At 45.9% G+C, this 26,244-nt stretch overlaps 1 protein-coding gene across 1 annotated transcript in view; it reads left to right on the forward strand.

Annotated features, from left to right (window-relative positions):
- col28a2a (collagen, type XXVIII, alpha 2a) overlaps positions 1-26,244 on the forward strand; it is a 177,599-nt gene that overhangs the window by 19,992 nt on the left and 131,363 nt on the right. Inside the window, exons 3-9 of the mRNA XM_085986214.1 lie at positions 632-652; positions 1,541-1,600; positions 18,045-18,098; positions 18,214-18,258; positions 21,405-21,431; positions 23,310-23,354; positions 23,584-23,628. Coding sequence (XP_085842340.1) covers positions 632-652; positions 1,541-1,600; positions 18,045-18,098; positions 18,214-18,258; positions 21,405-21,431; positions 23,310-23,354; positions 23,584-23,628 — 297 coding nt within the window. The remainder of the gene's footprint in view (positions 1-631; positions 653-1,540; positions 1,601-18,044; positions 18,099-18,213; positions 18,259-21,404; positions 21,432-23,309; positions 23,355-23,583; positions 23,629-26,244) is intronic.

The following is a 26,244-nucleotide window of genomic DNA, read 5'->3' on the forward strand; positions in this document are numbered from 1 at the left end:
GAATCTTTTATTTATTTTATACAAATAATAGGGGTAATTTTGATTTTGGGCAATAGTGTAAAATGGGCAATATCGTTTCAGCCGCTTGTTATACATCTCTTCCGAAATCAGGAGAAATGTTTAACCAACAACTGAATTGATAGCGCCTGTTTTACACTGTCGGCCAAAGTCAAAATAACCCCATTCACCACCCAAATTAAGGGCAAGCATCCTTTTCTCCCATGTCCTTTGTGGGTTCTGTTTAGGTAGGCAGCTCCCAGGCTCTGGCTGTGCAGCAGAGCTTATATCAAGAATGAAGCAATTGGAATCGTACATTGGTGTCACAGCACACAGTCAGTGCCTGCTTTCCCCTCTGCCTGCTTTAAATTACTTTGTATTAAATGCACCATTCAAATAAATACAGTGGCAAAAGTAATGAAATAGCAAATGTAGCCTTACAAGGGTAAATTCCCCAATCCCGGGCTCCCAGCAGGAGTTCTGGTCAGAGATAGAAATACAACACTACAACCTCGATTCTCTGGCCCATGCTCCCCTCAAGATTGACTGTCCACTGGGAGCGTGGAATCCAGCAGTGGTGTTCTATAGTGCAATTCCATTTAAGAAAACTAATTTTTGTACTTTATCTTTGCAGGCAGAGTTGGCTGATGAAGGGGTAAGTATAATTTGTTTCCCAAAGAAGTTGATTTGTAGATGTTGTATATGTCACGGAGAAATGTTATGATATATAACATTCTCTTCGTATATGGAATTTTAAGTTAATCATTCAATTGTTACCAACTTTTCACATGATTGAGATAGTCATGCAAGGACTGTAGAATATGTTATGGTACATTCAATACTCAGGATGAGAAATGGCCATCAGGCTAGCCCCACTTCTTACTGGACTCATCCCTATATCCCTCACACCCTCCTTCCACCTGCACCCACACCTCCTGGAAGAAGCAAAGAATAGGAGACCTATATCCAATTAAGAAATTCTCTATCAAAGTTCCTCTCTGACCCCTCAAAGACAAGCAGAGTAAGCCCCAGGAGGCCCCAAAATGTTGGTTATTACCCAAAATCTTACCTTTTTGCCGTGATCTTGGTAGTTTTCCAAAAATGCGTCTAATGTCTTGAAAGACAGTAAGGAGTCAGTCCTCGCTACCACCTCTAGAATCCTGTTCTACAGGTTGATCACTCTCTCAATTTAAATGTGTGGCTTCTATTTCAATCGGCCCCATCCCCTCAAACACTTGTGTGTTATTGATGCCCTTAATCATTTTAAATACCTGAATCAGATTCCTCTGTCTGTGCCTCCCCACAATACTTCAGATGACCAAATCTTTATATACGCCTATTATCATGGCCCCAGTCTTATACTGAACAGTACACCCAGGACCCTGTTCGCTTTTGCCGTAGTCGCCTGGCATTTTGGGTGGACTTTTCTCATTCCAAACTTTCTTATGTTCTTAGGTCACAAATCAATTTTTCCTTTATGGAATTTTTTGTGGAAGCAAATATAACATATATATATGTTTCAAATAATTTTTATTTATTTCAGTGCCCCAAAACACCAAAATGTATTTGTGAAAAAGGAGAGAGAGGTCCAGCTGGTCCTTCTGTAAGTTTCTTGTTTTGAATACCATTTACTCTCTCTGCTAACTCAATCTGAGGTTAATTTTATTGATTTGACAGCTATAGTGGCATTAATAGCAAAAAGTCAAGGGCCATGGGGTGCTGTGCATGAAACTGTAAAGGATATCATATGATCAAATATAGCTTGAATCCTGTTCATACAGTAAAATATTTTCAATTCCATTGGGCAAGACCACGTAAAAGACAGGGAATGAAGAAAAATGTTTTTTACATTTGTATTTTAAGTCTTCACTAGTTATGGTGTCACCATGTCTCTCGGGTAAGATTTCCACCATTTATTCCTCACCATTTTGACATGGAAATTTCGTCCAGCCTTCTTTTGCTTTTGTGTATTTGCATTTTTCCATTAGGCAGAGCATACACTTATTTTGTTGGTACAAGTTAGAGAATCTTTATAATACTTTAATGCCATGATCAAATCATGTCCACGTTTGGAACAGTTGGTGTCAGCACTGATATAAAGAATCAGTTCTTCACTGGGCTAGCACAGCCAAGATTGTGAACTCAGCACAGTGAGCATTATTAGGAGAAGGTCCTTTGCCTCCCCTCAGCTCCATCTCTTCCATTCCTCCCAAAACATAACCAGGCTGAGCTATGGAATTTATCATATGGATAATCGCAGCCAAAATGCCCTACCCTACCACCAATAGTTTAGTGAGAAATCGCATTGTACCACCCTGTAACAGCACATTATAGAATCATAGGATAGTACAGCACAGAAGGAGGCCATTTGGCCCATCGAGTCTGCGCCAGCTCTTTCGAAGAGCAATCCAGTTAGTCCCACTCCCCTGCTCTTTCCCCATATCCCTGCAATTTTCTCCTTCAAGTATTTATCCAATTCCCTTGTGAAGGGTACTATTGAATCTGTATCCACCATCCTATCGGGTAGTCCATTCCAAATCCTAACCACTTGTTGCGTAAAAAAGTTTTTCCTCATGACGCCTCTGGTTCTTTTGCCAATCACTTTAGATCTGTGCCCTCTGGCTATCGCCCCTTCAGCCATTGGAAACAGTTTCTCTTTATTTACTCTATCTAAACATTTCATGATTTAAAAAGCCTCTATCAAATCTCCTCTTAGCCTTCTCTGCTCTAAGGAGAACAACCCCAGCTTCTCCAGTCTATCCAGTAACTGTAATTCCTCATTCCTGGAACCATTCTAGTAAATCTCTTCTGTACCCTCTCCAAAGCCTTCACGTCCTTCCTAAAGTGTGGTGCCCAGAATTGGACACAATACTCCAGCTAGGGCTGAACAAGTATTTTACATAGGTTTAGCATAACTTCCTGGCTTTTGTACTCTATGCCTCTATTTAGAAAGCCCAGGATCCCATATGCTTTATTAACTGCTTTGTTAACCTTTCCTGCCAATTTCAAAGATTTGCACACAAGCACCCCAGGACTCTTTCTTCTTGCACCCCCTTTAAAATTGTACCATTTAGTGTGTATTGTCTCTCCTCATTCATCCTACCAAAATGTATCACCTCACACTTTTCTGCATTGAATTTCATCTGCCATGTTTTCACCCATTCCACCAGCCTGTCTATGTCCTCTTGAAGTCTATTACTATGTTCCTCACTGTTTACTACACTTCCAAATTTTGAGTCATCTGCAAATTTCAAAATTATGCCCTGTACCCAATGTTCCCTCCAAGCTGTGAAGCCGCGCAGTAATGGGAAAGGTCTCGCACAGGCCGCTCATCAGCCTTTATATTGTAAATACCGCGCATGCGCAGTAACTTAAGGAGACCGCATATTAAAAGAAACAGGCCACGCAGAATAAAGTGCAGCTTACAGGGAACATTGCCTGTACCTCCGAGTCCAAGTCATTAATGTCTATTAAAAACAACAGTGGTCCTAGTACTGAACCTTGGGGAACTCCACTGTATACCTCCCTCCAGTCCGAAAAACAGTCATTCACCACAACTCTCTTTTCTATCCCTTAGCCAGTTTTGTATCCATGCTCCTACTGCCCCTTTTATCCCATGGGCTTCAGTTTTGCCAACAAGCCAAATATGTGCCACTTTATCAAATGCATTTTGAAAGGCCATATACACAACATCAACTGCATGGCCCTCATCCACCCTCTCTGTTTCTTCATCAAAAAACTCAATCAAGTTGGTCAAACACAATTTGCCCTTAACAAATCCGTGCTGGCTCTCCTTTATTATTCCATGCTTGTCCAAGTTGCTGTTCATTTTCTCCCAGATTATTGTTTCTAAAAGTTTCCCACCACCTATGTTAAACTGACTGGCCTGTAATTGCCAGGTTTATCCTTCTCCCCTTTTTTGAACAAGGGTGTAACATTTGCAATCCTCCAGTCCTTTGGCACCACCCCTGTATCTAAGGAGGATTGGAAGATTTTGGTCAGCACCTCTGCAATTTCTACCCTTACTTCCCTCAGCAACCTAGGATGCATCCCTTCTGGACTGGGAGACTTAACCCCTTTTAGTATTGCCAGCCTTTCTAGTACCTCCTCTTTATCAATTTTTATCTCATCCAGTATCCCAGCAACCTTCTCGTTTACCTTAGCTTTGGCAAAGTCCTCTTCCTTGGTAAACACTGATGCAAAGTATTCATTTCGTACCTCAGCCATGCCTTCTGTCTCCACCAATAGATTTCCATTTTGGACCCGAATCGGCCCCACCGCTCCTCTGACAACTCTTTTACTGTTAATATGCCAATAGAGGACCTTTGGATTACCTTTATGTTAGCCGTCAATATATTTGTACAGCGTGTACAGCACATTGTACAAGCCTGTGACAGCACGTTGTATAAGCCTGTGACAGCACATTGTACCAGCCTGTGACAGCATAAGAACATAAGAACATAAGAAATAGGAGCAGGAGTAGGCCAATCGGCCCCTCGAGCCTGCTCCACCATTCAATAAGATCATGGCTGATCTGATCCTAACCTCAAATCTTCTATCACTGTGCATCCACCCGAACCCATGTGATCTCCTGGGAAAGGCGAAAAACCAGATAAAGACTCAATGGCCAATTTGGGAGAAAAAAATCTGGGAAATTCCTCTCCGACCCATCTAGGCGATCGAAATTCTTCCAGGAGATCACGCTGTCCCTATATTTTCTACAGTACTTACCTTCTGTAAAGGCGATCTCCACCCCAGCCAGGAACAGGAATAAAACCATCTCCTGAAATCTAACACAGAATTAGAACACAGTAGGAGCAGAACCAGGCTACACGGCCCCTGGGCCCACGCCACTACCACAGGGCCATGACCATTCCGAACCTAGACTCATGTCCAATTTCCTGCCCGCTGCCCGTAACCCTTAATTCCCTTTACTTCTAGGAAACTATCTATTTCTGTTTTAAATTTATTTAATGATGTAGCTTCCACAGTTTTCTGGGGCAGCAAATTCCACAAACCTACCACCCTCTGAGTGAAGAAGTTTCTCCTCATCTCAGTTTTGAAAGAGCAGCCCCTTATTTTAAGATTATGCCCCCTAGTTCTAGTTTCACCCATCATTGGGAACATCCTCACCGCATCCACCCGATCAAGCCCCTTCACAATCTTATATGTTTCAATAAGATCGCCTCTCATTCTTCTGAACTCCAATGAGTAGAGTCCCAATCTACTCAACCTCTCCTCATATGACCACCCCCTCATCCCTGGGATTAACCGAGTGAACCTTCTTTGTACTGACTCGAGAGCAAGTATGTCTTTTCTTAAGTATGGACACCAAAACTGTATGCAGTATTCCAGGTGCGGTCTCACCAATACCTTGTACAACTGCAGCAATACCTCCCTGTTTTTATATTCCATCCCCCTAGCAATAAAAGCCAACATTCCATTGGCCTTCTTGATCACTTGCTGCACCTGCATACTAACTTTTTGAGTTTCGTGCACCAGGACCCCCAGATCCCTTTGTACTACAGTACTTTCCAGTTTCTTGCCATTAAGATAATAACTTGCTCTATGATTTTTCCTGCCAAAGTGCATAACCTCACACTTTCCAGTATTGTATTCCATCTGTCAAATCTCTGCCCACTTACTTAGCCTGTCTATGTCCCTTTGCAGGTTTTTTATGTCCTCCTCACTCACTACTTTCCGTCCCATCTTTGTATCATCTGCAAACTTTGATATGTTACACTCGGTCCCCTCCTCCAAATCGTTAATATATATTGTAAAGAGTTGGGGACCCAGCACTGACCCCTGCGGAACACCACTAGTTACTGGTTGCCAATCTGAGAACGAACCATTTATCCCAACTCTCTGCTTTCTGTTAGAGAGCCAATCCTCCACCCACGCCAGAATATTACCCCCAATCCCGTGATTTTTTATCTTGAGCAATAATCTTTTGTGTGGCACCTTGTCAAATGCCTTTTGGAAGTCTAAATACACTACGTCCACTGGTTCCCCTTTATCCACCCTGTATGTTACTTCCTCAAAAAACTCCAGCAAATTTGTCAAACATGACTTCCCCTTCATGAAACCATGCTGAGTTTGTCCTATTAAATTATGTTTATCCAAATGTCCCGTTACTGTCTCCTTAATAATGGACTCTAACATTTTACCAACCACAGATGTTAGGCTAACAGGTCTATAGTTTCCAGCCTTCTGCCTACTACCCTTTTTAAATAAGGGTGTTACATTAGCAGTTTTCCAATCTGCCGGGACCTTTGCTGAGTCCAGTGAGTTTTGGAAAATTATTACCAATGCATCCACAATCCTTACCGCTACTTCCCTCAAGACCCTAGGATGCAAGCCATCAGGTCCAGGGGATTTATCCGCCTTGAGTCCCATTATTTTACCAAGTACGACTTCCTTAGTGATTTTAATCGTATTTAGTTCCTCCCCCCCCTAGAGCCCCCTGTTTGTCCAGTGTTGGGATATTCTTAGTGTCATCTACTGTAAAGACTGATACAAAATAATTGTTCAGTGTTTTTGCCATCTCCATGTTTCCCACCATTAATTTCCCAGTCTCATCCTCTAAGGGACCAACATTTACTTTAGCCACCCTTTTTCTTTTTATATAACTATAGAAACTTTTGCTGTCTGTTTTTATATTTTTTGCTAATTTACTTTCATAATCTATCTTCCCTTTCTTAATCAATCTTTTAGTTATTTTTTGCTGTCTTTTAAAGACTTCCCAATCTTCCATCCTCCCACTAGATTTGGCTACCTTATATGCCCTTGTTTTTAGTCGGATACTATCCTTAATTACTTTACTTAGCCACGGATGGCTATCTTTTCTTTTACACCCTTTTTTCCTCAGTGGAATATATATTTTTTGGAAGTTGTAAAATAACTCCTTAAATATACACCACTGATCATGTACCATCTTACCATTTAATCTATTTTCCCAGTCCACTCTAATCAATTCCGCTCTCATACCTTCATAGTTTCCTTTATTCAAGCTCAGCACGCTTGTCTGAGATCCAACCTTCTCACCCTCTAATTGAATATGGAACTCAACCATGTTATGGTCACTCATTCCAAGGGGATCCTTTACTAGGACATTTTTAATTAATCCTGTCTCATTACACAGGACCAACTCTAAGGTTGCTTGCCCCCTGGTCGGTTCAGTTACATACTGCTCAAGAAACCCATCCCTAATACACTCAATGAACTCATCCTCAAGGCTGCTCTGCCCAATTTGATTTGTCCAGTTAATATGATAATTAAAATCCCCCATAATTATAGCTGTTCCCTTATTACAAGCCTCAACTATTTCCTGATTAATACTCCGTCCAACAGAGTTGCAACTGTTCGGAGGCCTATAGACTACACCCACTAGTGTTTTTTTCCCCTTATTATTCCTTATCTCCACCCAAACTGTTTCACTGTCCTGCTCCTTTGACCCAAATCATTTCTCTGTATTATAGTGATTCCTTCCTTTATTAACATAGCCACCCCACCTCCTCTCCCTTCCTGCCTGTCCTTCCTGATTGTTAAATAACCTGGTATGTTTAATTCCCAGTCATGGTCACCCTGCAGCCATGTTTCTGTAATGGCCACAAGATCATACCCATATGTCGTTATTTGTGCCGTTAACTCATTAATTTTGTTACGAATGCTACGTGCATTCAGCTAAAGAACTTTCAAATATGTTTTGTAACACTTAGTTCCTGTTTTTTCCCTTTTTAGTACTTTACTTTTTGCTCCAGACCTTCTGTCCCTTCCTGACACATTCTGTTTTTTAATGCCCCCACTGCTACCTAAGTCTATGACCTTCTCTGTTGTCATTTCTATTATTTGCTCTCTAGAAACCTCCCCCCAACTAATTAGTTTAAAGCCCTCTCTACAGCCCTAGTTATATGATTCGCCAGGACTCTAGTCCCAGCACTGGCCAAGTGGAGTCCGTCCCAACGGAACAGCTCCCTCCTGTCCCAGTACTGGTGCCAGTGTCCCAAGAAGCAAAACCCATTTCTCCCACACCAGTCTTTGAGCCACGCATTTAACTCTTTAATTTTATTTATCCTAGCCATATTCGCTCGTGGCTCAGGTAATAACCCAGAGATTATTACCCTTGAGGTTCTGTTTTTTAATTTGACCCCGAGCTGCTCATACTCCTTTAACAGAACCGTCTTCCTTGTCCTATCTATGTCGTTTGTACCAACATGGACCATGACAACTGGATCCTCCCCCTCCCACTCCAAGTTTCTTTCCAGCCCAGAAGAGATGTCCTTAACGCTCGCACCGGGCAGGCAACACAGCCTTCGGGACTCCCGCTCTTGACTGCAGAGAACCCTATCTATCCCCCTAATGATACTATCCCCTACCACTACAACATTTCTTTTTACTCCCTCCACTTGAATGGCCCCCTGTACCACGGTGCTGTGGCCAGGTTGCTCATCCTCCCTGCAGTCCCCGCTCCCGCCCTCACAGGGAGTAAGAACCTCGATCCTGCTGGACAAGAACAAGGGCTGCGTCTCCTTCAACACTACATCCTGGATCCCTGTACCTTCCTCACTCGTAGTCACACTGTCCTGTCCCTGACCACGGACTACATCTGCAGTCATTAACTTCATAGGTGTGACCATCTCCTGAAACATAGAGTCCAGGAACTTCTCCCCCTCCCTGATGTGTCGCAGTGTCTGAAGCTCGGTCTCAAGCTCCATAACATGGAACTTGAGTTCCTCTAGCAGCAAACACTTGTCGCAGATATAATCACCGTGAGCCTCAATGGGGACCACCGGCTCCCACATCTCGCAACAGTAACACATCACCTGCTCCATTCTATATAATTGATTAAATTTCTTATTATTAGTTATGAAGACCCTGCCCGGATATAGATGATAATGTCACACCACTATTCAAAGGACTTACCAACTTAAAGGTATAAAAGAGAAGAGAAGGAAGAAAACCAACCAACCAGCTGATCACCAACCTCCTCCTTGAATACTGTCTGTGGGGCCTGTTTGGTTGACTCGTCTCGCTGCTCCGCCTCCGCAGCATAAACATAGAAATATAGAAGATAGGAGCAGGAGTAGGCCATTCGGCCCCTCGAGCCTGCTCCGCCATTCAATGCGATCATGGCTGATCATCCAAATTCAATACCCCATTCCTGCCTTCTCCCCATATCCCTTGATCCCTTTAGCCTTAAGAAATATATCCAACTCCTTCTTGAATATATTTAATGAATTGGCCTCCACTGCCTTCTGTGGTAGAGAATTCCACAGGTTCACCACTCTCTGGGTGAAGAAATTCCTCCTCATCTCAGTCCTAAATGGCTTATCCCTTATCCTTAGACTATGACCCCTAGTTCTGGACTCCCTGGCCATTGGGAACATCCTTCCTGCATCTCGTCTGTCCAGGCCTGACAGAATTTTATAGGTTTTGATGAGATCCCCTCTCAATCTTCTAAACTCCAGTGAGTACAAGCCCAATCGACCCAATCTCTCCTCGTACATCATTCCTGCCATCCCAGGTATCAGTCTGGTGAATCTTCGCTGAACTCCTTCCATGGCAATAACATCCTTCCTCAGATAAGGCGACCAAAACTACACACAATACTCAAGGTGCGGTCTCACCAAGGCCCTGTACAACTGCAGCAAGACATCCTTGTTCCTGTACTCGAACCCTCTTGCTACGAAGGCTAACATACCATTTGCCTTCTTAAGCGCCTGCTGCACCTGCATGCTTACCTTCAGCGACTGGTGCACAAGAACATCCAGGTCTCTTTGCACTTCCTCTTCTCCCAATCTATTGCCATTCAAATAATAATCTGCCTTCCTGTTTTTGCCACCAAAGTGGATAACCTCACATTTATCCACATTATAGTGCATTTGCCATGTTTCTGCCCAATCACCCAACCTGTCCAAATCGTACTGGAGTTTCACAACATCCTCCTCACAGCATACCCTTCCAGCCAGCTTTGTGTCATCTGCAAATTTGGAGATACTACATCCAATTCCCTCGTCCAGATCATTAATATATATTGTGAACAGCTGGGGTCCTAGGACCGATCCTTGCGGTACCCCACTAGTCACTGCCTGCCACTCGGAAAACGACCCGTGTATTCCAACTCTTTGCTTTCTATCTGCCAACCAGTTCTCTATCCAAGTCAATACCTTGCCCCCAATCCCATGTGCCTTAATTTTACAAGCTAATCTCTTATGCGGGACCTTATCGAAAGCCTTCTGAAAGTCCAAATACACCACATCCACTGGTTCTCCCTTACCTATTTTACCAGTTACATCCTCAAAAAATTCCAGTAGATTAGTCAAGCACGATTTACCTTTTGTAAATCCATGTTGACTTTGTCCGATCCTGTCACTGCTTTCCAAGTGCTCTGCTATTACATCTTTTATAATGGACTCTAGCATTTTCCCCACTACCGATGTCAAGCTTACCGGTGTATAATTCCCCGCTTTTTCTCTACCACCTTTTTGAATAGTGGGGTAACATTAGCTACCCTCCAATCCATGGGTACTGTTTCAGAGTCTATCGAGTTCTGGAAGATGATCAGCAATGCATCTACTATCTCCAGGGCCACTTCCTTACCCTAGGATGTAGATTATCAGGCCCTGGGGATTTATCGGCCTTCAATCCCGTCAACTTCCCCAACACCATTTCCCTACAAATGCTGATTTCTTTCAGTTCCTCCCACTCATTAGTCCCTATGTTCCCCGACATCTCTGGGAGTTTATTTGTGTCCTCCTTTGTGAAGACAGAACCAAAATATGTATTTAATTGGTCCCCCATTTCTTTGTTCCCCATTATAAATTCCCCTGATTCTGACTGCAAGGGACCTACGCTTGACTTCACCAATCTTTTTCTCTTCACATATCTATAAAAGCTTTTACAGTCAGTTTTTATGTTCCCTGCAAGCTTACTTTCATGATCTATTTTCCCCCTCTTAATTAATCCCTTTGTCCTCCTTTGCTGAATCCTAAACTGCTCCCAATCCTCAGGTTTGCTGCTTTTTTGGCCAATTTATATGCCCTCTCTTTGGATCTTATGTTATCCCTAATTTCCCTTGTTAGCCATGGTTGAGTCACCTTTTTTGATTTATTTTTATGCCAAACTAGGATGAACAAATTCTGTAGTTCATCCATGTGATCTTTGAATGTTTGCCATTGCCTATCCACCGTCAACCCTGTGAGTGACATTACCCAATCAATCCTACCCAACTTGCGTTTCATACCATCATAGTTCCCTTTATTTAAATTCAGGACCTTAGTCTCTGAGTCAACTACTTCCCTCTCCATCTTAATGAAGAATTCGATCATATTATGATCGCTCTGACCCAAGGGGCCTCGCACAACAAGATTGCTAATTAATCCTTTCTCATTGCATAATACCCAGTCTAAGATGGCCTGATCCCTAGTTGCTTCCTCGACATATTGGTCCAGGAAACCATCCCGTATACACTCCAGGAATTCCTCCTCCACAGTATTGTTACTAATTTGGTTAGCCCAATCTATATGTAGATTAAAGTCACCCATGATGACTGCTGTGCCCTTATTGTACGCTTCTCTAATTTCCCTTTTAATGCCATCCCCAACCTCTGCATTACTGTTTGGGGGTCTATACACCACTCCCACTATTGTTTTCTGCCCTTTGGTATTTCTCAGTTCTACCCATACAGATTCCACATCATCAGAGCTTAATATCTTTCCTTACAATTGTGTTAATCCCCTCTTTAACCAGTAATGCTACCCCACCTCCTTTTCCTTTTTGCCTATCTTTCCTGAATATTGAATACCCCTGAATGTTGAGTTCCCAGCCTTGGTCCCCCTGGAGCCATGTTTCCGTAATTCCAATCATATCATATTCATTTACCTCTATTTGCGCTGCTAATTCATCCACCTTATTACGAATGCTCCTTGCATTAAGACACAAAGCCTTCAGGCTTGTTTTTTTAACGCTCTTAGACCTTTTAGAATTATTATTTACTGTGGCCATGTTTGTTTTAAACCCTTGATTTCTCCGATTGCCACCTTTGTTATTCTCCTTCCTGTCTTTTGCTTCTATCCTTGTTTCCCTTTCCTTTGTCTCCCTGCTCAGGTTCCCAACCCCCTGCCATTTTAGTTTAAACCCTCCCCCACAGCACTAGCAAACACTCCCCCAAGGACATCGGTCCCGGTCCTGCCCAGGTGCAGACCGTCCGGTTTGTACTGGTCCCACCTCCCCCAGAACCGGTTCCAATGTCCCAGGAATTTGAATCCCTCCCCCTTGCACCATTTCTCTAGCCACGTATTAGTTTGAAGTATCCTTCTATTTCTACTCTGACTAGCACGTGGCACTGGTAGCAATCCTGAGATTACTACCTTTGAGGTCCTATTTTTTAATTTACCTCCTAACTCCCTATATTCAGCTTTTAGGACCTCATCCCGTTCTTTACCTATATCGTTGGTACCTATATGCACCACGACAACTGGCTGTTCACCCTCCCTTTCCAAAATTTTCTGCAGCCGCTCCGAGACATCCTTGACCCTTGCACCAGGGAGGCAACACACCATCCTGGAGTCTCGTTTGCTGCCACAGAAACGCCTATCTATTCCCCTTACAATAGAGTCCCCTATCACTATAGCTCTCCCAGTCCTTTTCCTCTCATTCTGTGCAGCAGAACCACCCCTGGTGCCAGGAAGTTGGCTGCTGCTGCCTTCACCTGGTAAGCCATCCCCCACATCAGTATCCAAAGCGGTATATCTGTTTGAGAGGGGGATGGCCACAGGGGACCCCTGACTACCTACCTGCACCTACTACTCTGCCTGTTGGTCACCCGCTCCCTCTCTGCCTGTGCCAACTTTACCTGCGGTGTGACCAACTGATCAAACGTGCTATTCACGACATCCTCAGCATCGCGAATGGTCCAGTATGTATCCAATCGCTGCTCCAGCACCGTAATGCGGCCTGCCAGTAGCTGCAGCTGGACACACTTCCTGCACACATGGTTGTCAGGGACACAGGAAGTGTCCCTGAGTTCCCACATAGCGCAGGAGGAGCATACCATGGCACCGGGCTGTCCTGCCATGACTTAACCTTTAATTAATTGCAATTAAATTAAACAAATGAAACCCAGCAATTTCACCACAGTTAAATGATATATTTTAGGGCCCTGGTTTACAAACTGTCCCCGCTACACCACAGAGACTTTAAAAACTATAAACCACAGAGTTAAAGTTTTTTTAAAAAAGAGAAATACTCCAACCAATCACTTACCTGTTTTGTGGTGACGTCACACCTCGATTACTATTTACTTCTCTCCTTCCCTGAGATTGGAGATTGGTATGCCTACCTGAGCCTCTGGGGCCTTTTATAGTCACTCCGCCGCTCCGAGATTCCTCCCGCCGCCGCCGCTGATGCACTGAGGCCTACCTGAGCCTCTGGGGCCTTTAGTAGTGGCTCCGCCGCTCCGAGATTCCTCCCGCCGCCGCCACTGACGCACTGAGGCCTACCTGAGCCTCTGGGGCCTTTTGTAGTCGCTCTGCCGCTCCGAGATTCCTCCTGACGATGCACATTGTACCACCCTGTGACAGCACATTGTACCAGCTTGTGACAGCACATTGTACCAGCTTGTGACAGCACATTGTACCAGCCTGTGACAGCATATTGTACCAGCCTGTGACAGCACATTTTGTACCACCTGTGACAGCACATTGTACCAGCCTGTGACAGCACATTGTACCAGCCTGTGACAGCACATTGTATAAGCCTGTGACAGCACATTGTATAAGCCTGTGACAGCACATTGTATAAGCCTGTGACAACACATTGTACCAGCCTGTGACAGCACATTGTACCAGCCTGTGACAGCACATTTTGTACCACCTGTGACAGCACATTGTACCAGCCTGTGACAGCACATTGTACCAGCCTGTGACAGCACATTGTATAAGCCTGTGACAGCACATTGTATAAGCCTGTGACAGCACATTGTATAAGCCTGTGACAGCACATTGTATAAGCCTGTGACAGCACATTGTATAAGCCTGTGACAGCACATTGTACCAGCCTGTGACAGCACATTGTACCAGCCTGTGACAACACATTGTACCAGCCTGTAACAGCACATTGTATAAGCCTGTGACAGCACATTGTATAAGCCTGTGACAGCACATTGTACCAGCCTGTGACAGCACATTGTACCAGCCTGTGACAGCACATCATACCAGCCTGTGAAAGCACATCGTACCAAGCTGTGACAGCACATTGTACCAGCCTGTGACAGCACATTGTACCAGCCTGTGACAGCACATTGTACCAGCCTGTGACAGCACATTGTACCAGCCTGTGACAGCACATTGTACCAGCCTGTGACAGCACATTGTACCAACCTGTGACAGCACATTGTACCAACCTGTGACAACACATTGTACCAACCTGTGACAGCACATTGTACCATCCTGTGACAGCACATTGTACCAACCTGTGACAACACATTGTACCAGCCTATGACAGCACATTGTACCAGCCTGTGACAGCACATTGTACCACCCTGTGACAGCACATTGTACCACCCTGTGACAGCACATTGTACCAGCCTGTGACAGCACATTGTACCAGCCTGTGACAGCACATTGTACCAACTTGTGACAGCACATTGTACCAGCCTGTGACAGCACATTGTACCACCCTGTGACAGCACATTGTACTACCCTGTGACAGCACATCGCACCACCCTGTGACAGCACATTGTACCAGCCTGTGACAGCACATTGTACCAGCCTGTGACAGCACATTGTACCACCATGTGACAGCGCATTGTACCAGCCTGTGACAGCACATTGTACCAGCCTGTGACAGCACATTGTACCAGCCTGTGACAGCACATTGTACCACCATGTGACAGCGCATTGTACCACCCTGTGACAGCACATTGTACCAGCCTGTGACAGCACATTGTACCAGCCTGTGACAGCACATTGTACCAGCCTGTGACAGCACATTGTACCACCATGTGACAGCGCATTGTGCCAGCCTGTGACAGCACATTGTACCAGCCTGTGACAGCACATTGTACCAGCCTGGAACAGCACATTGTACCAGCCTGTGACAGCACATTGTAGCAACTTGTGACAGCACATTGTACCAATCTGTGACAGCACATTGTACCAGCCTGTGACAGCACATTGTACCAGTCTGTGACAGCACATTGTACCAGCCTGTGACAGCACATTGTAGCAACTTGTGACAGCACATTGTACCAGTCTGTGACAGCACATTGTACCAGCCTGTGACAGCACATTGTACCAGTCTGTGACAGCACATTGTACCAGCCTGTGATAGCACATTGTACCAGCCTGTGACAGCACATTGTACCAGCCTGTGACAGCACATTGTACCACCCTGTGACAGCTCATCGTACCACCCTGTGACAGCACATCGTACCAGCCTGTGACAGCACATCGCACCACCCTGTGACAGCACATTGTGCCACTTGTGACAGCACATTGTGCCACTTGTGACAGCACATTGTGCCACTTGTGACAGCACATTGTACCAACTTGTGACAGCACATCGTACCAGCCTGTGACAGCACATCGTACCACCCTGTGACAGCACATCGTACCACCCTGTGACAGCACATCGTACCACCCTGTGACAGCACATCGTACCACCCTGTGACAGCACATCATACCACACTGTGACAGCACATCGTACCAGCCTGTGACAGCACATTTTACCAGCCTTGGACAGCACATTATACCAGCCTGTGACAGCACATTGTACCAGCCTGTGACAGCACCTTGTACCACCCTGTGACAGCACATTGTACCAGCCTTGTACACAGCATTTGTACCAGCCAGCAAATCATTACCTTTGCCTAACACCGCACTACACATAGTACCTCGCTGGTATTCCCTTTTCACATTTAGTGCTAGAAATTGGGCACCTTAGCTCCTCCTGTTATCGCCTCCGGGAGTGTTAACGAACCGGGCGCGGTGAGAAGATTGACTCCCGCTATATTCGGCGGGAGGTCTGCAGTGGCGGTATGGCGTTGTGCCCCAATTTCTTTTGCACAGAGACCGTGATGTCATCGATGTGCGCATCGCCCCAGTAGCGCCCCGGACCCAAACTTCGGTTCCGCCCCCCGCAGAATTTTCGGGCAAAAACACCAGCAGCTGCAGGAGGCGTTCATCGGGAGGCCGGGCGCTTTGGGGGCGATACTTAAAGGCAAGGTAAGTGGAAAAAATTCTCAAATGCTTTTTCTGGGTTTTTTTTCATTTTTGTTCACCAGCGATCGATCAGCCCAGCACTCTGCTGCAGTGCATCGCGTTGATCGGGCTGGATCACAGCTGCCGTTGGGGACCAGTTAAGTTTTTTTCTTGCAGCGATGGCCCTTCCCTTGAAGGGAGGGAAGGAGCCTTCCAATGTGGCAGCGTTGCACGGCCCATTGTGCAGCACTGCACACCTACCGCCCCTGCTTGTTGCACCCCAGGAAGGAAATGAAACGCTTGATTTAGTGCTCCACTTCCTTCCTGGAGCGCAAAACCAAATTTTTTAAAAGCAGGGTAACATTAGTGCCTGGCATTAATTTTTTCATCTTTTAAAAGTTAGCGCCCCAAATGGGGCTATAATGAATTTCTCCCCCTTATTTCCTTTGTAAAAAGCGATTTATCACCTTATTAACTTTAAAGTAAAAACTCTGCGCTGTATTTTTCCCAGACCCTACCTTTGTCTGCTGTTATCAAACACTGGATTTCTTTCAAAGTGAGCAGTCTGTGTGCCCTTTTAGGATCCTGTAAGACGTAATAAATCACCTCAGTAACTTAAAATGCTTCATCAGATTTAAATCAAAATTCACATGTGTTCTCTCTTCACCAGCCAGGCTCCCTTTGAAAATGTTATTGTTTGAAAATTCAAAAAATATTTTCTGTTGATAGTGATATTCTCTTGCACATTATTTTAACACATTAAAAAGTATACTTTCCACTGTTTGCTAATTTTCACGAAAAAGTAGTTGTAAGGATAATGCTGGAAAACCTTCTATAGTTTGTTTCATTGATTTGTATAATGGCAAGTGTTAGTTTTATAATATATTTCAATAATCAGCAGAAAAACTGCTTACTGGCAGTAATATAAAGGACTCGAGTTGAGACTTGCATTTGCTTTCAATCGTAAATACCAATGATACTGTTACAAATCATTCAGTAGCATCAAGTTAACTGGTGTTTGATGAAATATGCAGCTGCCGTGCCATAAAACAGGTGTTCAAAAGTGAGATTCCTGGAATTCTCACACATGTAATTTGAAGACTTTTACAATTAGAATGCCATCTGTTTAATAGCCAGTAAAAAACTACTGACCAATGTAAGATAACAACTTAACCCAGGTGTTTGTAAATTATTTTCTTATTAATCATTACTTCATCTTAAGAAGTGTGATGGTGCTAATCGGAGAAAAACACAGTCCACACCAGACTAGGGCTTGCCATCGCATTAGACGAGTTGATGTACATTGTGGGCCCCACACCAGACACAGCTGTGAAAGACAGGGGCTGTTTCCACCTAACCAGCTAAAAAAAAATGGGCCTGGCATTGCTTAGGAATACTTACTACCAAAGGTGATACTAGTTGAATTTCAGGTTTTCGGGATAAAAAATGATAAACTTTAGTTATCAATGGAATGGTAAACTGTTATAATTTGTTCTCAGACCTTGCCAGATAATGCTCTTTCTGAGTCATAGGTTAAAGCAGCGTATGCTAATTATGTCTGTGCACAAACTTATTCTTTCTTTCCTGGAGTATGTGCATGTGTTGCTGATAGGTGGTTGCTGGGTGGTGATATATCTCACTCAATAGTAAAAGTTGTGTGACATGTACAATATTAACAATGTAGCAAAATGTCTCCGAGTGTTGGTCATTCACATGCACAGTTCATTGTTCATGACATTTACATCAATGTAGTCATTTATCATTGAAATAACTGAAACATTGAATTTTGAAAGTTGGTCTGGATGATCATTTTCTACTTTTTTTAATGTTTATGTTAATTTTTTTTAGGGGAAAAAAGGACGTCCTGGTGATGATGGTGCTCCAGGTCTAAAAGGAAATAAGGTGGATCTATTTAAGTAATTGCACTGAATGTTGTAACCAGCCTTTTTGTACTATGTTTATTCGAATGTACTTCTAGCAACTTTTTAGCTGATATTTTTAAAATTGTGTTTAACAGGGTGAATCAGGTCTGAGTGGAATTCCAGGAAGGGATGGAATGGAGGTATAATTTACACTGTTTGAAAATTTAACCTTGTTGCCGTCTCATATTCTGTCAAATTTGTGAACATGAACATAAACAGGTCGGGTGTTAGCTGTTTCTAAGTAACACACAAAAGAAGACACTTCAGAAATCTATACAACCTGCTTGCATGAGGGATAAGAGAAAGGTGCTGTCATAACAAAGCCATCAATGATTAGAGCGCAGTGACTCCGTCTTAATTTCAATGACAGCATTATTTTGCATTTCTTGGAGAAAGTATGGAAGTACATCTGGAATAAAGTATACATTATTGTAATAAACAACAGGGTAAGTTTTACAAATTCATACTCCTGACTCGCAAAGATCCACGCCGGGTGCGCAAAGCTCCACACCGGGAGTGCAAATGCGTAAAATTGCCCTTCATGTGACATTAATTAGAACAAAGATTACCAACACACTTAGCTTTAGTAATATGAAATATATGTTGCAATAAATTTTAGTTCAAATTGATGAACTTACATGCAAGGTTCTACTAATCTAAATTAACATTATATAAGAAGCTATTACATTATTGGGGGAACTTGTGGAAAACAAACACTTTGGGGTAATTTTTGCCTTAACCGCCTGGACGATAATCTGGTGGAACAGATGGTCTATCCATTGTAGACCCTGCCCGATTTTCATCCAATCAACAGGAAGGGCTTCCGCTTGCTGTATGTACAGATTGGGTGTGACAACATGCAAAGGATCCTACACATCTATGCAAGATAAGCTGGAAGTTGTCATGATGCAGTTGTGTGACCTCGTCAAGGAAGAAAATCATGTCAACAGATGGCTTGTGGGTAACAAAGCCTACCCATGCTACCGTGGATAATGATCCCACTACAAGTGGCCTGAAAAGTAGCACAGGAGCGCTATAACGAGGCACATATCTGGAAAAGATTGGTCTTCAAGAGAACCAATTGAGGTCTAAAGGAAGCTTTCACTGCCTAGATAAGTTGGGGGTGGGGTTGGGGCTTTGCAGTAAACTCCAGATCGTGTGTCACTCATGGTTGTATTGTGCTGTGCCCTGCACAATTTCAGCAGAACAACGCGTCTGGACTTTGAAATTGCTGCAGCTTCATTGGACGCAGAACTATATGGAGAAGAGCATCATGATTCAAAGACTCAGTGACTGCTGCAAGGGGCATCAGAAGACCTCTCATCACTGAAGTTTTCTCTTCTGTGTAATACAATTTACCTTTGATACCAGAGCCTTACCTTCTTCTTCCCCACTTTCAAACATTCCCCCAATCCAGTACCCACCTTAGAACATGAGAATGTGTCTGACATTCTTTGCGCCTACAGGATCGGGGATCATGGGGGGCTCGGTCGGGGAGCGCAGGGGGCTCGGTCGGGGATCGCGTGGGCTCGGTCGGGGATCGCGGGGGGGCAAGTCGAGGATTGCGGGGGGCTCGGTCGAGGATCGCAGGGGGCTGGGTCGAGGATCGCGGGGGGCTGGGTCGGGGATCGCAGGGTGGACTTGGTCGGGGATCGCAGGGGGCTGGGTCAGGGATCGCAGGGTGGACTTGGTCGGGGATCGCAGGGGGCTTGGTCGGGGATCGTGGGGGGCTCGGTCGGGGATCGCGGGGGGCTCGGTCGGGGGTCGCGGGGGGCTGGGTCGGGGATCGCAGGGGGCTTGGTCGGAGATCGTGGGGGGCTCGGTCGGGGATCGCGGGGGGCTCGCTCGGGGATCGCGGGGGGCTCGGTCGGGGATCGCGGGGGGCTCGGTCGGGGATCGCGGGGAGGCTCAATCGAGGATCACGGGGAGCGCTCGGTCGAGGATTGCGGGGGGCTCGGTCGAGGATCGCAGGGTGGGCTCGGTCGGGGATCGCGGGAGGCTCGGTCGGGGATCGCGGGGGGCTCGGTCGGGGATCACGGGGGTGCTCGGTCGGGGATCGCGGGGGGCTCGGTCGAGGATCGCGGGGGGCTGGGTCAGGGATCGCAGGGTGGAGGGTGGGCTCGGTCGGGGATCGCGGGGGGCTTGGTCGGCGAGTGGGGGAGTCAATTGGGGATCAGGGGGACGGCCAGGGAACGGGGATCGGCGAGGGGGGAGGCGGTCGGGGATCAGTGGGGGGGGAGTCAGGGATCATGGGGGCCTCAGTCGGGGAGTGGGAGGAGTCAGGCGTGGATCGGGTGGGCAGTATGGGATCGGGGATCAGCAGTGGGGAGTCGGCCGGAGGATCAGTGGGGTGAGTAGGGGCGGCCAGGGATCAGGGATTGGCAGGTGGGGGGTCGGCCAGAGGACCGGGGATTGGCGGGGGGAGAGTGATCCAGATGATCGGCAGGGGGCTGGTGAGGGAGAGGGGATTGGGGGCGACAGCCGGAGGATTGTGGATCCAGGAGGTAGGTATAAAGCCACATCTCCTGGATCCAACAGATCCTGCCTCGCTTTACCTGCCAGGTTTCACGAATCGTGTGAAACCCGTCCACTTGCAATTAAATTCAAAATGGAGGTGAAAAAAAGAGGCTTCCAGCCTCATTATAATATTTAAATTGACACACCGTCCCCTGGGAATGGGTTGGTCATCCTCCTCTGTCCCGCCTCCGTTAAAACCGGAAGTGGCCGGGTTGGAGACGGGATCAGGTCGGGAATCCCATTTTTAACAATTTAACTGCCCCCCACACTCCAAACCTACCCGATATTTTAGGGGGAAATTCCAGCCATAAATTACCACGTTATATTCAAAATCATATTATATAGGACTCTGTTCTAATGAGAAAATATTAACATATGATAACCGACCAAGCCCCCCTGCAATTCCTGACCCCACCCCCCACGATCCCCGACCGAGCCCCCCTCAAACCTGTAATCTAAAGGCATTAATTCATTGATGAGTTTGTTTATATAGATTTATAGTAGCAAAGAAATAGATGTTTCAGCTCTTGATTTTGCATTGTGCCAAATGCTAAAATTCGTGATAAACCTGTCATCTGTTTGTACCTCATTATGACAAAATTTAACATTCTGAGGTAATGGCATGTTCTGGAGAACAAATGTTGGAATTAATGAATTTGTGTGCATAACCAAATGCTATTCTGCTATTTATTTATCTAATGTTTCGGACAGCAGTGTCTTTGTTGGCAAATATCTAGATTGATGAAGCTTTTATTTATTTTCACTATAGGGAAGAGCTGGTTACAAAGGTGAACAGGTATGTAGAATGATTGAAGCACTTTTTTTTTGAGAAGGCAAGCTGAAGGGCCTAGGCCCATAATGCAAGGCAGCACCAGCATTGACAAAAGTAAGAGATCAAGATAAATCAGGAAATAGTAATTAGGTGAAATTAAATTTGGGCTTCAAAAGCCCGAAGATTCATTAAGTTATCTGCTTAAAATAAATTATGGTGATTATAAAAGAACAAATGTTTTATTTAGTACAATTTGGGGATGAAATTGGACAAGGACGGGGGCGTAAAACAGGCGGTAGCCCATTATACGCCCCACCCAATATTCAGTTATCGGGCGTGCCGTGCAACGGTTGGCAAATGCGATTCCACCTTGTTTGCCTCCCTGGACATGTCCAGTTTCACCCCCTTATTTAGAAATGAAAGTTATTCAATGCAATAATATGCATCTATTTGTGATAGTGATGGCCCCTTATAAGAACATTCCCATTTTTCTCCTGTTAGCTTCACAGTATATATTTGTTAAAGTATTAATTTTGGTATAATAGAGTGTTCTTTCAAGCAATTCACTACAGGCAGTTTCAATCCAAAGGAAGATCGTACCTGAAAAACTTAGTTGCTTTCTTTGAGAAAGTGACATCCCAAGTGGACTGTGGAAAGTCCTATGACATGGTGTACGTTGACTTCAAAAAGGCTTTTGACAAAGTTCCATATAAAGTTAAACTCAGTTTTGGGGATTCAGGGTAAACTCTGGGAATGGATAAGTAACTATCTGGAGTAGGAAAGGACAACTACCCATTAGAGGAGTCATGTTGGGGTGGGGGAAAGTACTGATTGGAGTGGTTCAGGGCTATTTGTTGGTACCACTCGCGTTTTGAATTTACATAAACAACCTGGATTCAGAAATACAATGCAAAATGGTCAAATTTGCAGATAATTTACCAAAGGAGAAGGGGCAATGGATTTGGAAGAGGCAGCTCAGAAATTACAGAATGAGTTGGATGCACAATGTATGTGGGCAGAACAATGGCAGATGAAATTTAATGTTGACTCGTGTACAGTATTGCATATTGGAAGGAAAAATTGGTAACACACGTATTCCATAAATGGTATTGAAATAGCTAAGAGTGAAGCTTAAAGAAACCTAGGAGACTTAGTAGGCTTGGTGCTAAACATGTCCAACCAATGCAGAGCAGGAATCAACAAAATCAATAGAATGTTGAACTACTTAACTAGAGCAGCAGAATATAAGTAGAGACGGTAATAATCAAAATTATGGTCAGACCGTACCTCAAATTCTACGTCCAATTCTGGTCACCAAGAAGCAAGCGAGATATGTAAGAGCTGGAGGTAGTACAGAGAAGAAACACAAGGCTAAGAGACGTCTGAGATATAAGGAAACACTGGAAAACACTGGGATTTTCAGCCTGGAAAGGAGGCAAATAAGATAGTTAATAGAATGGAAAAGGCAAATTCAGAATATTACTTTAAATTAAATTGTGGGAGTAGAACAATGGGACACAGGTTCAAATTAGTAAAAAGTAATCTTAGGATTAATATTGGGAAATTCTTCTTCCTAAAAAGAATCAACACTTGGAATTGGCTTCCAGGTAGAGTAGTGGAGGTGAACTCCTTGGAATCATGTAAGAAACAACTGGATGCTACAATGGGGGGGATTTTAGAATCTTTTTGGATGGATGGATGGATGGATGAATTCAGATGAGCTTAATGGATTTCCTCATCCGCAATTGTCTTGTGATCTCATATTTATTAGGAGAGCAATGCATTTTGTAACAAAATATGATTCTGCAATCGCTAAGGGAAATCTGGATACAGTAATTTAATAATCCTATATTGCTTAAAGTAACAAATATTTAAAATTCTAACTTTGTTTTTAATTCTAAGGGTGAAGGAGGTGAATGTGGGCTTCCAGGAACAAAAGGTGACAGGGTATGTACCTTTTTTGCTCTTCTGTTTTTAGCCTGTTTATTAAAACTGTTTACAGCACAACATAACACATTGTGGGAAAAAATTGTTCTATAAGCCAATATCTTAATATTATTTATACATTTTACATAAATTGAAGCAGACCCACAAGTTTATTCACTGGTAGATAACTATGGAATAAACCTTCTGTATGCCTGTGCTGCAATTTCAATGTTTTATTTTATTTTTACAGGGTCCAGAAGGCCCAGTAGGCCCAAGGGGACTGAGAGGAGTACAGGTAAAAAAAAATACATATAAAACAAATTATGGAATGTATCTTAGGTATAAATTGTTACATGCTTACAATTAAAACCCCAGTGCCATGGGAACAGCTCATATTGTATTACAGCAGGTTAAGTGTTCAGAATCATAGCTCAGTGGTGTGGGTACAACTCAGTAATTCAAGCAGTTGGATGCTTAAATCCTAAGCAAGTTTAATTATTCAATATCCCTGACTGCTGTTTGCATGTGTGAGCATTAGGTGAGGAAAGCATCAAGTTTGGCTGTGGTGCCCTCACTCTCAATAGCCTGTTGACATTCAACAGTTGTGTTCACACATAAAGAACAACGTCTTGGGTGGGGTACCACCCAGGATCCATGGAATCAGGACAGCCAGCACCCATGGAACCGGAGGAGAGCCAGGACCCATGGAATCAGGACAGCCAGCATCCATGGAACCGGAGGAGAGCCAGGACCCATGGAACCAGAGGAGAGCCAGCATCCATGGAGCCCGAGGACAGCCAAGACCCATGGAATCGGAGGAGAGCCAGGACCCATGGAACCAGAGGAGAGCCAGGACCCATGGAACCGGAGGAGAGCCAGGACCCATGGAACTGGAGGAGAGCCAGGACCCATGGGATCAGAGGAGAGCCAGGACCCATGGAACTGGAGGAGAGCCAGGACCCATGGGATCAGAGGAGAGCCAGGACCCATGGAACCGGAGGAGAGCCAGGCCCATGGAACTGGAGGAGAGCCAGGGCCCATGGAACTGGAGGACAGCCAGGACCCATGGAACCGGAGGAGAGCCAGGACCCATGGGATCAGAGGAGAGCCAGGGCCCATGGAACTGGAGGAGAGCCAGGACCCATGGGATCAGAGGAGAGCCAGGGCCCATGGAATCAGAGGAGAGCCAGGGCCCATGGAATCAGAGGAGAGCCAGGACCCATGGGATCAGAGGAGAGCCAGGGCCCATGGAATCAGAGGAGAGCCAGGGCCCATGGAATCGGAGGAGAGCCAGGGCCCATGAAATTGGAGGAGAGCCAGGACCCATGGAATTGGAGGAGAGCCAGGGCCCATGGAATTGGAGGAGAGCCAGGACCCATGGAATCGGAGGAGAGCCAAGACCCATGGAACCGGAGGAGAGCCAGGACCCATGGAATTGGAGGAGAGCCAAGACCCATGGAACCGGAGGAGAGCCAGGACCCATGGAATTGGAGGAGAGCCAAGACCCATGGAACCGGAGGAGAGCCAAGACCCATGGAACCGGAGGAGAGCCAGGACCCATGGAATCGGAGGAGAGCCAGGACCCATGGAACTGGAGGAGAGCCAGGACCCATGGAACTGGAGGAGAGCCAGGACCCATGGAACCGGAGGAGAGCCAGGACCCATGGGATCAGAGGAGAGCCAGGGCCCATGGAACTGGAGGAGTGCCAGGGCCCATGGAATCAGGACAGCCACAACCCATGGAGCCAGAGGAGAGCCAGGGCCCATGGAACTGGAGGAGAGCCAGGACCCATGGAACCGGAGGAGAGCCAGGACCCATGGAATCCGAGGAGAGCCAGGGCCCATGGAATCCGAGGAGAGCCAGGGCCCATGGAACTGGAGGAGAGCCAGGACCCAAGGAACCGGAGGAGAGCCAGGACCCATGGAATCCGAGGAAAGCCAGGGCCCATGGAATCCGAGGAGAGCCAGGGCCCATGGAACTGGAGGAGAGCCAGGACCCATGGAATCGGGACAGCCAGGACCCATGGAATCAGAGGAGAGCCAGGACCCATGGAACCGGAGGAGAGCCAGGGCCCATGGAATCAGAGGAGAGCCAGGACCCATGGAACCGGAGGAGAGCCAGGACCCATGGAACCGGAGGAGAGTCAGGGCCCATGGAACCGGAGGAGAGCCAGGACCCATGGGATCAGAGGAGAGCCAGGACCCATGGAACTGGAGGAGAGCCAGGCCCATGGAACTGGAGGAGAGCCAGGACCCATGGAACCGGAGGAGAGCCAGGACCCATGGAACTGGAGGAGAGCCAGGCCCATGGAACTGGAGGAGAGCCAGGACCCATGGGATCAGAGGAGAGCCAGGGCCCATGGAATCAGAGGAGAGCCAGGGCCCATGGAACTGGAGGAGAGCCAGGACCCATGGAACCAGAGGAGAGCCAGGACCCATGGAACTGGAGGAGAGCCAGGGCCCATGGAATCAGAGGACAGCCAGGGCCCATGGAACCGGAGGAGAGCCAGGACCCATGGAACCGGAGGAGAGCCAGGACCCATGGAACCGGCGGAGAGCCAGGACCCATGGAATCCGAGGAGAGCCAGGGCCCATGGAACCGGAGGAGAGCCAGGACCCATGGAACCGGAGGAGTGCCAGGGCCCATGGAATCAGGACAGCCACGACCCATGGAGCCAGAGGAGAGCCAGGGCCCATGGAACTGGAGGAGAGCCAGGACCCATGGAACCGGAGGAGAGCCAGGACCCATGGAATCCGAGGAGAGCCAGGGCCCATGGAATCCGAGGAGAGCCAGGGCCCATGGAACTGGAGGAGAGCCAGGACCCAAGGAACCGGAGGAGAGCCAGGACCCATGGAATCCGAGGAGAGCCAGGGCCCATGGAATCCGAGGAGAGCCAGGGCCCATGGAACT

Source organism: Somniosus microcephalus, chromosome 4 (genome assembly GCF_052327205.1).
Source record: "Somniosus microcephalus isolate GS21.2 chromosome 4, FLI_Smic_1.0, whole genome shotgun sequence".
Classification (NCBI taxonomy): domain Eukaryota; kingdom Metazoa; phylum Chordata; class Chondrichthyes; order Squaliformes; family Somniosidae; genus Somniosus; species Somniosus microcephalus.